Below are 14,922 nucleotides of genomic sequence, written 5' to 3'. Positions count from 1 at the left end.
AATGATTAACTAATAAGGTTGTATGGCATTGTTGGTTGGGCGACCCTGGAACGGTTGTTCAGCCACCTAAAGAGAACGTCTGTCGTCGTGCGCAGTGGCACCTTTCCTTTGCGAAGTGTGTGAGTCGTCTCTTAATTATGTCTTTTCAGTGTAGGTTTAGCGTTTACTGTCATGTTTGTGTTGTTGACCACTATGAGACGCAGACAAACACGGGAGAGAGTCAAATCATGCGCTGCCGTATTGCGTGGTCCTGTCGAAAAGCACGAAGGGCCTTACCGAAATTAATGTTACTACTCGACGAAGCGATGACGCATCACACGCCGTGGCTCCAAGACATATGCTGAGGAGGATGAAATTTAACCCACATCTAGTCATGAGAAACTATACGCCACCACCTCCCTCGTTATGTCGGCCAAATACTGACTATAAAATTGTCTTCTACCACCAGGATTTGAGCCGGATACCTCGGAATAGAGTGACACCCACTGCCAAATTAGTAGCCATGGCTACAGAGGCGGATTGTATTTAACAAATCAAATGAAAGGAAAAATACTTACACATAATTATTTGATTTATCCTAGTCAGTTCCCATCCATCCATTGGTAATTTCTAGAGAATTTTTACTCTGTCCATCTAGAGGGTCGTACATGTAACGCAGTTGCAATATTTTTCGATTGACAGATGTGAGTGGGTTTCTCTCACTCGCTGCTTCTTCAGGTTCATGTCGGAGAGTATATGCAGTGCAAGAATGAGTGTTGATTAACTTCTTCCGTACCCATCAGTGGATACCTTACAGGCTCAATACAAAATCGAACAGCAGTTCCCAGATATACAAATGATTTGGCTTAGGCACTGTAACAGGCACACTCATGACACTTGCACCAAACTAATAGTATGTGAAACTATGAAACCGCTTGCTCAGTCATACGTAACTAGTGAAAGGAAGGAAGATTAGGGTTTAACGTCCCGTCAACGTCGAGGTCATTAGAGACGAAAAGTTAGTGGTGAGGTGGTTGAACATGGATTATACAAATTAATGTGGGTGCGAAGAGAACAGCATGATGTTTCTTTGACGGTTGTGAGATGATAGGGGCACAGCAGTTTCAGCAAATTTACCTTACATACATCCATCATTGTGACACCCATTTGACCTTAATAGCTTGTCTCCTTTGTGGAGGTATGAACATTCGGACCATGTGCAGTGAAATGTCGCTGCTGGAGATGAATCCACAGCCATTTCTGCCACACTACCCTATCTTTATCCAGCTGCCTCTTGTCTGTCACTGCAAAATTTTCTTCTTCCATTCTCTCTTCTTTCCATTGCATTTTCTTTAATCTCTCTCTCTCTCTCTCTCTCTCTCTCTCTCTCTCTCTCTCTCTCTCTGTCTCTTCAACAATCCCTATTCCTCCCTTCTGCTTTCGTGGTTTCTACTGCAAGTGCTCTGTTTTTCTCGCCATGTGTCTATTTTCTCCTCTATTTTCCTCCATACACAAAGGTTTCTCTGCGTTCTCTTCTGCTTCTCCGTTCCCTCCTGTACTGTTCTGCATTCTCTCATAGATCTCTGCATCCTGTTCTCTTTTCTTTTGCTGTTATATCCGTCATTATCTCTCTACATTTGCTTCTCAGCGACCTCTCCCGCTTCCCTGGCCCTCTTTTGCTCCCTTCCGTTCTCTTTTGCTTCCCTGCATTCTCTTTTGCTTCCCTGCATTCTCTTTTTCTTTCCTGCATCCTCTCTTGCATCCCTGTGTCCTCTCTTGCATCCCTGTGTCCTCTCTTGCATCCCTGTGTCCTTGCGTCCTCCCTTGCTTCACTGTATCGTCTACTAAATCTATCTGTTTCTGTTGTTTTGCCGGCCGAGCGGTTCTAGGCGCTTCAGTCGGGAACCGCGCGACCGCTACAGTCGCAGGTTCGAATCCTGTCTCGGGCACGGATGTGTGATGCCCTTAGGTCAGTTAGGTTTAAGTAGTTCTAAGTTCTAGGGGACTGATGACCTCAGAAGTTAAGTCCCATAGTGATCAGAGCCATTTGAACAATTTTTTCTGTTCTGTTCTGCCCCACCTCCCACTGTCTTTCTACATTCGTTTCTCTGCATCCTTCTTTGCTTCTCTCCATACCCTTCTTTTCCTTGCGTTCACTTGTTTCCTTGCGTTCGCTTGTTTCCTTGCGGTCAGTTCTCTATCCCTGCGTTCGCTTCTCTTTCCCTGCGTTCGCTCCTGTTTCGCCGCATTTGCTTCTGTTTCTCTGCTTTCGTTGTGGTTTCCCTGCATTCGCTTGTTCTGCATAGTCTGATTTCTTCCTGTCTCTCTCTCTCTCTCTCTCTCTCTCTCTCTCTCTCTCTCTCTCTCTCTCTCTCTCACACACACACACACACACACACACACACACACACATATATATATATATATATATATATATATATACGCTCGCGCATACATGCTGTGTACCTTGTCCACTGGTTATCAGCGAGGCCGCCCTCGCGAGATAAGCGGCCTCAGAGATGTACTCGAGCGGCGCCGACGGCAGTGTTTGATGTGAAAGGGAGGCGAGGCGCCATGGGCATGCCACGGGTGGCGAGGGCGTCCAGCTGGAACCGCGGTCGCAGCCGCCGCCCCAAGAGGCCGGCACGAACAGTGAGTACCACTGCAACACGAGTCACACGTCCCCAACCCATGCCGCTATTCTCGATCCACCGTTTATTTTTATCCGCAGTCTCTTCTGTGACTATTAGTCCTAACAAAGCTTAAACTATAAAAAAAGCACAGTACAGTTTAGTTGGAATTTCACGTTATACTCCTGATCTCGCGAAGTAAATGAGTTCATAAGTTGGATAATGGTAAAAAAAAAATACTTAAAAGTGGTATGAAAACATGCATATTGTAAGCACTGTAATGATCACATCAGTCTTCGCGTTGATTTATATATTTGCTACATTGTATTCTGCGATATTTCACAGAAAACTGTAAGCCACTTTGCTGTTTTGCTACATGTTTCATTTGAGTACTTTAGTCGGTGCGGTTGTTGTCGATCGTAGATGTATGAAATTAAGTGGGAAGCGGCTCGATTGCTATCTAATCGGCGATAATGTACGGCAGATTACTGTACTAATTTGGCCGTTGTGTACTTCGAAATTTTATTGCTATTCAACGTGGCAGCTGTACTACTGTACTGTTCCAGATTTGTTCTGTTCACCCTGCTTAGGAAGGGGGGTAGCTGTTTGGACAGCATGAGGTGTAAGTTACCGGCACATGAAAAATATGGCTGACAGATTACAGTATTTAATTATCACACTGCGCTCCAGTGCCGTTTGTAACGCCGTATAAATCATGCATTCATGTGCTTGGAGGATCCATCTGTCGGATTGATCCATTAAACTGTCTGGTCCTTTTCGCACTTTCCGAGGAGACTATGCCGTAACACAGCTCATTACCCCTTCTTATGTTGTCGTTCACTACTACTTCATAGGAACATGATCACGATCTAACATTCTGCAAAGCGTCATTGCAGCGCAAAACCAGACACTATTAAACGTATGGCACTTAGAAAATATCGGAAGAAGGTAATTCCAAACCTCCCGCTAACCAAGAAAATGACACTGTATCCACGTGTTGTCTATGTCTTTCTAATCTCTAGCCTGATGTGGATGGCTGTATCGTAGGGCTGGTAGTTATTCACTTGAGCGCTAAAAGCATCTGGGAAGATAGGAAACAGATATTTTACGTTGCAGCACAGAGAGCGTCTATTGGTGGAAGCGAATCGCGTGGTACATACGCGCAGATAAACGGCTGCCAGTAAAACAACACGGTTACGCTAGACATGAGCTTTTAATCTCGGAGTACTTTCTTGAAGTGTGTAGGGCATTCTCAGTTATTCTTGTAATAAACTTCACTAACATTGGAAACCGCCCGCATCTCGTGGTCGTGCGGTAGCGTTCTCGCTTCCCACGCCCGGGTTCCCGGGTTCGATTCCCGGCGGGGTCAGGGATTTTCTCTGCCTCGTGATGGCTGGGTGTTGTGTGCTGTCCTTAGGTTAGTTAGGTTTAAGTAGTTCTAAGTTCTAGGGGACTTATGACCACAGCAGTTGAGTCCCATGGTGCTCAGAGCCATTTTGAACATTGGAAACTAATTATAGCGTTGTTCATCATCATGACGAACATCATCTTCAGCCAATACTAGTCTACTGTTAAAGTAAAGGTCTCTTTTAGACTTTACCATGGCTTAAGGCATTTCAGCCGTGATTGCGTCTCCCACTCCAGTTTCTTCCCAGATCCATTTGTTTCCTTCTCTCTTCTAGTAATTCTCAGTGCGCACTCATCATTTGCTTCCTGTTCTTATTCCATTTTAAATCATCTGCTCCGTTCAGCTGTACGGTACAAAATAAAAGTAGTCATCAAAATGGAAGCAGGTTTGAATACCGCAGTACTTCACTATTATTTTTTCTGTTGGAAGTGGCATTTTCTTGCATTTATCCGAGCTGATTCAGCAATTCATAGGGTGCTCTAGTTTAAGATATAATGTTAATCGCCTCGCGACTTGGCATTATTCACGCACATACGGAGTTGCCAATAGTTGATTATTGTCAGAAAATGTGTTTGTGCTAACCATGAATCGAATCCTGAATCACTGAATTTGTGGCATGGTGCCAGCGGTTTTCTCCTTTTTGTTGTTGTTGTTGTTCTCCTCCTCCTCCTCCTTCTTCTTCAGCTACTACTGGTACTTCTACTTCCATTACTATTACTATTGCTAGAATGCGGATACAGTTTGCTGTCTTGGCACCTTGTTAAAAAATTTTGCTAAACTGACGTAGCTTCTTAACCAGTGATTCATTCAATAAGTATCTTTCGTTGTCATAAATCATTCCTCCACCATCGGGAATCGAGCAAAAATTATAGCGCAATGTCTCTACTGCATTACTATGGAATTTAAGGTTATCCATCGAGCAAAGAAACAGTACGTTTGACTGTAATCTCAGTAGAAAGGCAGTCCCATAATCATTTTCTGTAGAACTGATGATGCGAATCCAGGATTAGTCAGTCTTCTTGTCGTTGTGAGGTAAGTGAATCATGTTTTGATACGCAGCTAGCCTCTGACGAAATTATCTCCCTCTAGTGCATGATCCATATATCGGGTAATCAGACGAATATATCTCTAAGGTTAATCGAAGTTCTGCCATTAAACTGCAACTATTTCACCTTCGAATATCTGTTCTTGAACGCACATTTGCTGGCTACCAAAAGTGAACTATTGTCTTACAAGTAAAGTTTCTGTGCTACCGAATATACTGCTCGATTACAATCTCCTACCGAGCGATGTCGTGCAGTGGTTAAGGCAATGAACTCTTATTTGAGGGGAGGGGGTTTCAAAGCTATCCAGCCATTCAGATTTTCCGAAATTTTCTTAAATAATTTCAGGTGAATGCGGGGATGATTTTTTAAACAGCCCTCGGTCGCATCCTTCCGCCACTTTTCTTCTGAGATAGCACTTGGTCTCTAACGACCTTGACGTTGAGGACACGTTAAAGGCTAATCTTACTGTTCTTAATTATCTTTCCTAGTCCCTGTAACCTTGGTTCTGTGTATTCTAACTTAGGATTCCATTGGCTGAAAGCTAGCTAACATGAAGCTCAGTTATATGCTCTCTTCCGGTGATTAGTAACTGTGGATTCGATATTGAGGCGCCTACTAAGACGTAGAACAATCTACGCAAAGTACTAGAGGAACTTATTCCGCATACGATGCCGTGACCTTCCACTGCTAAGGCAATTGTCGGTGAACGTGGTAACATTGAACCGGGCAGGAAGCATCAGCCTAGTTCGTACTTTTTTTCACTTTCATTTTCTCTCTGCGGCAAATATAGTCACACCTTGAGCTGCGTAGAGAGTGGAAGCTCTAGCTGTTATACATTGCATCGTACAAGTCCGTTCGGTTCGGTCTGTCATGTAGGTAATACCTTGTCCTTGTAGCTCTAGATCAGTGTAAAAGATCGAAATCAGGTATCCTGCTTTAAATTACGTTGTTGCAAAGAATGCTGCCCTGTGGTGATTCTGCACGATGCAGCGTCGTTGTCGAGCTTCTTGTAGTGGACACTATTGTTTGTCCTCGCGAGAAATGCGGAAGTGATTTTTCTTCATTTCTTTACCGGAGGCAGCCAGCCGTGTGTGATCGTGTAAAGAAAGAGACCCGTAGAAGCCGTGAAAAGACGATAATGTCTGTGATTACTGAGGATTTCTTTCCTTCCCTTCAGTCCGCTGTAGCCTTCTCTCATTTTCAATGTTCGTCAATCCCACGCGTCACACGTCTACTGTTATTAGCAATAGTTCGTGAGTGGCAGACATTTTCCAGATACCACGCCGATTCCGGTCACACATTTGTACCTGGTATTTCCGAAGCACATTTCGGTGGTATTATTATTATTATTATTATCTTTGTAGTAAGCCTCTACGGTGTTTCGAGTAAAGGGAACAATCGTAAAGTAATAATTCATTAACTGCTAAGCTACAGGAAAAAGGTTTCCAGCAATGTTAAAACACAAAAGGATAAGTATTTTTCTCTTCGATTAAACTCTTGACTGCTTATCTTCCGAAATAATGAAGTGTTTCGAAGTGGAACTACACGCACTGTCTTGACGGCGCTTGGTAGCTCGAGGAAAGGTGGGTACAATTTTAGAACACATTTCAACGTCCATAGTGACACACTTCGTAAAAAATAAATTTGGTACTGGCTAATTGTGAGGCTGAACGTGTTCGCACAGGACAGTTCATCTAGAAATGGAGCAGAAACTCTGCTTGCAAGTATTTCGACCTCCAATTTAGGACATTTCTCAACTGTTTTTGCAAAAGTCATTGCGTACATTGACACGTGATACATTGCTGTTAAGTCTTCTTCCTACGACCTCTGTGGTGTCGTTAGAAGAAGTCATAGTCAATTCCATATCTCGGCAGATGAAGAGTTGTTAACCTGGAGCAGCATACTTCCCTTGTGCTTGATATCTTGCCGAAATTCCAGATTGTGTCCCTTGAATGACAGGGGAAATATTATGGACAATTTCGGTAAAAATAATATTATGATGTGGTAAATTGTGTGCTTCAGCAAGTTTCGAAGATAGTGATCACGTTGCATGCGTCATCTTACAGAACTATCGTATTTTGTGCCAAGCTAAAGATGCCAATAGCTCTTTGTGCAGTGCAGTAATGCTTAAGTTCTAACCCGAACGTGGCGTCTCGTTTACATTGATATACAGCCGTGACCTCTGGAGAGAGATTAACGAATGTACAGTTTGTTGTAGTTTCTATTTCAGTGTTTGTGGGTATCGAAATGAGGCAAAGGAAGAGAATGAAACTCAGCGTTAACACACAGCCTACTCCTCGCAAATAAAGCCATGATAGCCTCGCTGCTTGACGCACCCTCTGACAGACGGATCAATACGGACCTCACTCAACGAGACAGTGCACAGAGTGTAGGGATTTAATCGAGACCATTGCCATCTATCACCGTGATCTTTCAACTACGGAACACCTCTTCTCCACTCCTTACTGAATAAATTCTGCCAATAGAAATTTCTTCCATCAACATAATTCGAAGCAACTTCTTCCATGAGGACCACCGCGTCAATAACGCACGTTAACTACATCTTATATAAAAAGGGGTTCGATAATGTTTACTATTTATGAATAAGCTTCCTGACTCACTAACCGTTTTTACTTTCCGTCTTTTCTGTAGAACCATTAGACTCTTCTCAAGGATTACACATGATTTAAAGACTTCCCAATGGACAAAGAAACTTATAGATAAGTAATGGATGCAATTGAACTCCGTGACCGTTCCGTTATAGGGTGTGGAATAATAATAAAATGGTTCAAATGGCTCTGAGCACTATGGGACTTAACTGCTCAGGTCATCAGTCCCCTAGAACTTAGAACTACTGAAACCTAACTAACCTAAGGACACCACACACATCCATGCCCGAGGCAGGATTCGAACCTGCGACCGTAGCGGTCGCGCGGTTCCAGACTGTAGCGCCTAGAACCGCTCGGCCACTTCGGCCGGCCGAATAATAATAGCTACCAGTCACAAAAAAAAGTGATTATATTTAACGCTCGGCCGTTTTCGGCCTTGTGCCTATCTTCAGGTGGTTTTACGTTCAGTTATATGTTTCAGTGCTCAATGTTTGAGATCAATACAGCTGGAGTATCTATGTCGTTTCCACATTACATTCATCGCATCTTTTATAAAAAAAAATCTCGATTTTTTACACAGTAACTGTATATTATACATGATGGTAAATATTGGTACTTGCATGTTACCCCTGTGATGCAGTAGTCGTCAATAACTTCAGAAGCACATACACTTGCAACATCTGACGTGTTTCCATAGAAAAATAGAGCTACGTATGTTTTCCTATGCAAACACGTTAAATGTTGCAAGCGCATGTGATGAATGTAATGTGAGAACGACATAGATACTTCAGCTGTATTGACCGCCAACACTGAGCATTGACACATGTAACTGAATGTAAACACCCTGAAGATGAGCCAAAAAATCACTTTTTAATGTGACTGGTAGCGGTTATTATTCTACACGTTACAAATAGATTGAATTTGGATATCGTTTGAAGACGTGATCGTTTATAAGCGCCGACGTGCGTCATAGACGACTGTATACAATCACCTTTCAAAAGATAGCGGCTTCCTGCGAAGCGGGAAAATTTCGCAGAAAAGAGTCTACAAGTGTTTTGGTATGCTTTTTTGTTCTTAGACTATAGATTTGAAATGCTGTTCATGTACAGGCTCATAATTTGACTCGCCCTTCATTCGTTGAGTTCCAGCGCGTCAGTATAAATCGGTGGCACCAGTCTTCGTGTGAACACTACCTCGCCGGGAGATCGATAATGATTTGATATAGAAACCTCACGAAATATGTTATTGTTTGTGATTTCTCTCAGAAGTACTTTCCACGAATACCATGGCGGACTTACACCGGGTGTCCGAATGTTATGTAACGAGTGTTGTAAGTTATTTATACTGATAAAATACAACAACCACTACCTCAATCCGAACAATGGATGACGTGAAACTGCTAGTACCAGCCGATACATTGGAATTTGCGTAAAAGTATAAAAATCTAAGACGCAAAGTTCTACAGATAGTTGGAAATATAAACTTTAATACCATTAAAATAACTGAGTTCGCCGGCACTCGCGATGAATTAAGTTAATAGTCTTCTGAGCACTTCCAGAAACATGTTGATGCTGATATTTCTGAAAAATGACATAAAATAAGGATTTAGCATTTTTACGCGAACTGATCTTGTAGCATCTACGTGGAACAGGCCCGACACGGTACGACTAAGTCCTTCTCTAAAACAGGGTGACGACGCGGCACCTGATTCTCCAGTTGTCGATAATAGACGTCAGCTTAATAATGCACACGACGACAGAATTTTAAATGCCACAAGCATCTTGCGGAGTCTTCAGGCATTGTCCAGTTAATCTGTCGAATTTGTTCCCTTTTGAGAGAGGCCCTCACCAACACCTGTCGAATTTGGTGAGTGTCAGCGAGGGACGGCTTAAGATAGCGAGGTGTCACAGGGCGCGACAGGCGCGCCCGCCTACCTGGCCGACCGCCCTTCCTCGGACCCTTGACGATGCTCGGCCCTCAAGGGCCAGTCTCAGGTATTCGCCAGGGCGCGCCAGTGTTACCGCGAATGTGTCCCCGCGTGGTCGCGTTAGCGGCAGCCGCTGCCGCCGGCTCGCGCTCTAATGGGTGAGTGTTCCGTGTGTGTGTGTGTGTGTGTGTGTGTGTGTGTGTGTGTGTGTGTGTGGGTAGGTAGGGGAAAAGGGAGGGGGAGCCAATATGGAGCTTTTTTGTGTGTACTGCCTTGTTACCCCTCCACATGCAGTCGAGCACATTAAACTGATGCCCGTATTGATTATTCAGGGCGGTATGCTGAACATTCTTGTTGTTTTGCGAAAAATGTCAACGTTATCATAATGATGAAATCGTTAGTGATTACTATATCTGGCATGTAAACTGTCCTCCTAGCTATGGTTGGAGGGTATAGGAGGGGATATATTTACATTCACACGCCGCAAGCCATCTGGCAAGTCTGTCCGGCAGTGTGTACATATCGTACCTTTGTGATTTCCCCCCTTTCGTGTTCCATTCACAGATGGTGCGCGAATGCTCCTTCGAGCTCGATTTTCTCTGATCTACCAGTCATGATCATTTCAAGAGGTGTCTGCGAGTAAATAATGTGGTACTTGACTCTTCTTGAAACGTAAGCTTTTCCCAATGTCAACAGCTAGCCTCTAGGATGCGTAACGCCTCCCTGTCGTCTGCGTATCTTTTGCTGAACGTCTCCCGTGACGCTCTCGTGCATTCAGATGAACTGGTAACGAAGCGCCGCTCTTTCTAGGATTTTCTCTTATCTCCTCTATAAATCCTATCGAGCAAGGCTTTCAGAAAGACGAGCAGGACTCAAGAATATATCGAAAGAGTTTCCCCATAAGTTACCTCTTTCCAGATGAACTAAATTTCTTCTGTATTCTTGAAACGAATCTTAATCTGTGATGTGCCTTTCCTGCAAATAGTTCTGTGCGGTCGTTCCCCTTAACGTCGCTCCGGAAGCATACCGGTCAACCCAAATATTGAACGGTTGTTGTTATTTCCAGTGACTGGTCACTATTCGTGTAATGTTATAGTGATGCGGCCTTCCAACTATTTACGCGCGATACGTTGCAGTTATTGATGATGGTGAGAATTAGCAGTACCAAACGTCAGTCCTCTGCAGGTCTTCCTGCAATTCGCTACAATTTCCTGGTGTTTCGACTTCCATATGTACATCAACACATTCGCGAACAACTTCACAGTGCATACAGTGTCATCCACCAGATCATTTATATGCCTCATGAACAGTAGCACCCCTATAACACTTAGTTATACGTCACGTGATTTAGCCAGACGTCATAAGTTATTTGTACTAAGAAGTCTTGAATCTAGTTACAAAGCGATCCGATATTACGCAAGTTCTTACACTGTTTTTCAGGCGGCATTGCAGAACAGTGCCGAATATCTCCCGGAATGCACCTAACATGGCATCAACCTGCGCGGTCTTATCTATTGATTTCTGGATCTCACAGACGGACAGGGCAAGCTGAGCCTTGCAAGATCACTGTCGGCAGATTCCATGTCTACTCGTGTAGCGGAGATTTTTCCTTCACCAGAAAGTGTGTAATGTGCATTCCTCATATATATTCCATAATTCTACATCAGTGTTGTGTGCTGTCCTTAGGTTAGTTAGGTTTAAGTAGTTCTAAGTTCTAGGGGACTGATGACCATAGCTGTTAAGTCCCATAGTGCTCAGAGCCATTTGAACCATTTTTCTACATCAAAGGGATGCAGGGATATAGGCCTGTAATTATGGGCATCTATCCAACAACCCTTTTTGATAACGGGAATGACCTGCGCCTTTTTCCACTCGCGTAGAATGCTTCGTTGCTCCAGTGATCTACGATAAACTGCTTCTAGAAGAGGTAGAGTGTTGTACTCGTAGTTCAGTCCTAGAACGCAAGCTGCAACGTGTCTGTTACACTTCAGCAGGAATATCGCAAGAGCGCGAGGCGAAGATTTTATTTCTAATGGGATGCTTTATAGTAGTCCGTAGATCCCTACCAGTAGACCTTAGGGCGGGTGGTCTTGAGCTAAACCGTCAGATACTACCTTGTGAGATAAGTTCCGCGCCGCAAGCGGAGATAACGTAACGTGCGTCTTCGTGTTCCTCCGCACTATCTACACCCGCGTGACTCCGTTTGGAGGCACCCGTCTTCGTAAGAATTGCAAACTGACTAACAATTTCAACCCATGTGACATACTCGTAACTTGGGTATTTGTTTAGCTTGCTGTTAGTAGCTGTTGTTTTCTGGAGGTTACCATACATATATATATAGCTCTCTTCTCGTGCACTCTGAGTGGTACAGTGATGTAATGAAACATCATTAAGCGTACAAATCTGGTGCACTGTGTGCAGCTGACGTCCACGATAGGTGTATAACATTGTCTGTTACTATCGCTACGAAATTTTGGCTATTTTTCCGTGTTTGTAGCTTCTGTATGTAACTTTTGTTACGGAACATATTAGTGCTCTTTCCTTGTGATGCTCGAGGCTTCTCAGATTTTTTAATTCACTGTGCTGCGATGATGCTCGGTTCAGAGGTATCTGATTCGATGTCTAATAGTGGGAAGAATTTTGACAGTGTGCTGGATCTGTAATGTGCTACTGTCCCGGATTAAATCCAAACTTAGTACATTACTCGGTAGATGAGTATGTGTAATTTGGTTAACCAATTGCCTTTTTTTTCTTTTTTTGAGTAGTTAATTTACCAGCACAGGTTTTCACCCTTCTTCTTCCGAAACTAATATAATGCCATCTACACATTCATCCCCCATGAATATACACCGATTAAGTCCTGTACTCGCGTACTGAAGAGCGTGACTGAAATCGCCGATCGGCCAACCTTATTAGTGATTAGGTTGGTTTCCATGTCATCACTTCAAATGAGTGATGAGACTGCACAATCTACACGGCCACAACTGATTCCCACCATTCCTTCGTCCACAAGCTTATCTTATTGTGCCAGACACTTTCCCAAGAACAGTACTATAGAAACATGGCATTACTTGACGCTTGGAATCTGGAGCTGTGCCCTGCAGACCACCACATGACATAAAGCTGACGCCACAATTTAAGAATCGTGTCAGAAGTCCTTAGTATGTGCTGAGACTTTTTAAATCAGTTTAAATTATCTGATCTAGTCCACGTTCTTACTGACTTTCTACGAATAACTTTAATGAATTAATGTAGTTGTTTGAACAGGCTTCAGGTCGGTTAGTATTGATATCAGCAGTGATTTTTTAAATGATTAGTCGTTTCTAAAGACTATGTACGATGATTGCGATCACAGTGGGTTGCTTTGGAATGACACAGAAAAGCGCTAATATTGGTACGGATTCCACGTGCCATAATGTTGGCTGTTTCTTGGAGTGTGTGTATGCAGATATAGAGCTTTCGCGCCGTGTTACCTTTTTTGATGTCTTGCCACCAATGAAGTGTGCTGTCATGCTTTGCACACTGTCGCTCTCGATGCATCAAATGAGGAAGCAGCCTTTGATTCAAATAAATTACGCACGAACTTCGTTTTTCGCACAGGACATTGGAAAGCGACGGCTGCGTTCAATGACTGAATGTCGTTCGTCAAGATACGTGCAACGTCAACATAACGTCGCGTCGCTCAGCCCAGTACTGAACAGTGGAAGTCAGGCTGTAAGAAAACGCCTGTCTTACTCACATAGTAAGGGCAGTAAAGTTTATTACTTGATCAGGAAAAATTCATAACGGATGGTCTTGACAAAAGCCGTGTGGTAAATTCTACCGACTACTGGGATGCGAAAGGACAGGAAAAGTATCGTATAGATATTTCAAAACTTCGACGTAGTATATGCTGGAGAAAATATTATCGCAGCTGGTGGCTGGGTTCCTCATTATGACTTGCACACCTAAAAATATGTTTTACTTTACCCTTGCTTGTTTTTTCTTTCTAATTGCATATACTGTGTTTTTTCTCCTTCATTAGAACTTATTGTTTCAGTTTTTATTTAATAACAGTGTTTTACCTGATGTTCTTGTTCGTGAGCAGTTTACGAATTGTAAAGGACGAATGTTTTTAGTTTTTAGATGTTAGGTCTCTTTTGTGGGAGAGCACTGTTAACGTAAAAAATGAAATCCTTATCTAACAATCGCAATACGTCACGAAAACAAAACAAGCGGTAACACGGCCACCCAGTCTCATTTCGCGTGTTTTTGCTGAAAACCACAGGGGTGTTAGCTGCTGCCTACCGAGATTCACAGCATCCAAAAATGTTGCAAATAATAAAACGTCGTTTACGAGACACATCCGGAAAGTAAGCACTGTTTTGGAAAAACTCATAAAAACATTTGTTTCAAACCAAAATTTATTTTTACAAGAAAGAGCATTTCTTAAACTAATTTTCTACATAGTGGGCAACATTGTTCAGATAGTTGTCATAGCGGGAAATAAACTTTTCCATGTCCTCGTTATAGGAAGGTGCCGCCAGGGAAGACAAGCCGCTGCTGAACAACGTTTTTTACTTAGTTTTGTGCTTGTTGAGTTCTTTCTCAGAGGTGACACCGTCAGTGCAGTACGATACTGTGAAACACAAGGAAAAATTCGGCGCGCTATTAAAAAAAAAGGCATGGACTGTTCAGTGAAGGCATTGTGTTGCTTTATGACGACGCACGTCCCCGTTTTGCTGGTGTCACTCAAAACCTTCTCCAGCAATTCGGTTGGGACCAGTTCTAATGGTTCAAATGGCTCTGAGCACTATGGGACTCAACTGCTGAGGTCATTAGTCCCCTAGAACTTAGAACTAGTTAAACCTAACTAACCTAAGGACATCACAAACATCCATGCCCGAGGCAGGATTCGAACCTGCGACCGTAGCGGTCTTGCGGTTCCAGACTGCAGCGCCTTTAACCGCACGGCCACTTCGGCCGGCTGGGACCAGTTCTATCACCCGCTGTACGTTCCCGATCTCGCACCTTCTGACTACCCGCTCTTGAACTTAAAGCTTGATTTTGGACCAAGACAGCGAAGCAGGCGTAAAAAGCGGTGTTCAGTAGTGGCTGTCTTCACTGGATCTCCTTGAGGAGGGCGTAGAAAAGTTGGTTTCTCGCTATGACATATCTGTGAACAATGGTGGCAACTATGTAGAAAAACAGTTTAAGAAATATTCTTTATTGTAAAAATAAATTTTGTTTAAAAGACTGTTTTCATGAGTTTTTTCCAAAACTGTACTTTCTTTCCGAACATGACTCTTATTTCCACATAGGCAGATTTATACTTGAGTAAAAC

At 43.2% G+C, this 14,922-nt stretch overlaps 1 protein-coding gene across 2 annotated transcripts in view; it reads left to right on the top strand.

The window, feature by feature from the left end:
* LOC124612270 (segmentation protein cap'n'collar) overlaps positions 1-14,922 on the top strand; it is a 383,857-nt gene that overhangs the window by 99,008 nt on the left and 269,927 nt on the right. The window contains exon 1 of one of the 2 annotated variants that reach the window (XM_047140365.1): positions 2,532-2,631. The exons of the other annotated variant lie outside the window; for it this stretch is intronic. Coding sequence (XP_046996321.1) covers positions 2,554-2,631 — 78 coding nt within the window. The 5' untranslated portion in view covers positions 2,532-2,553. Of the gene's footprint in view, positions 1-2,531; positions 2,632-14,922 lie in introns of those variants that run through there. 2 annotated transcript variants of the gene reach the window in all.

Source organism: Schistocerca americana, chromosome 4 (genome assembly GCF_021461395.2).
Source record: "Schistocerca americana isolate TAMUIC-IGC-003095 chromosome 4, iqSchAmer2.1, whole genome shotgun sequence".
In the NCBI taxonomy this organism is placed as follows: domain Eukaryota; kingdom Metazoa; phylum Arthropoda; class Insecta; order Orthoptera; family Acrididae; genus Schistocerca; species Schistocerca americana.
This window is presented reverse-complemented; position numbering and strand designations above follow the sequence as displayed.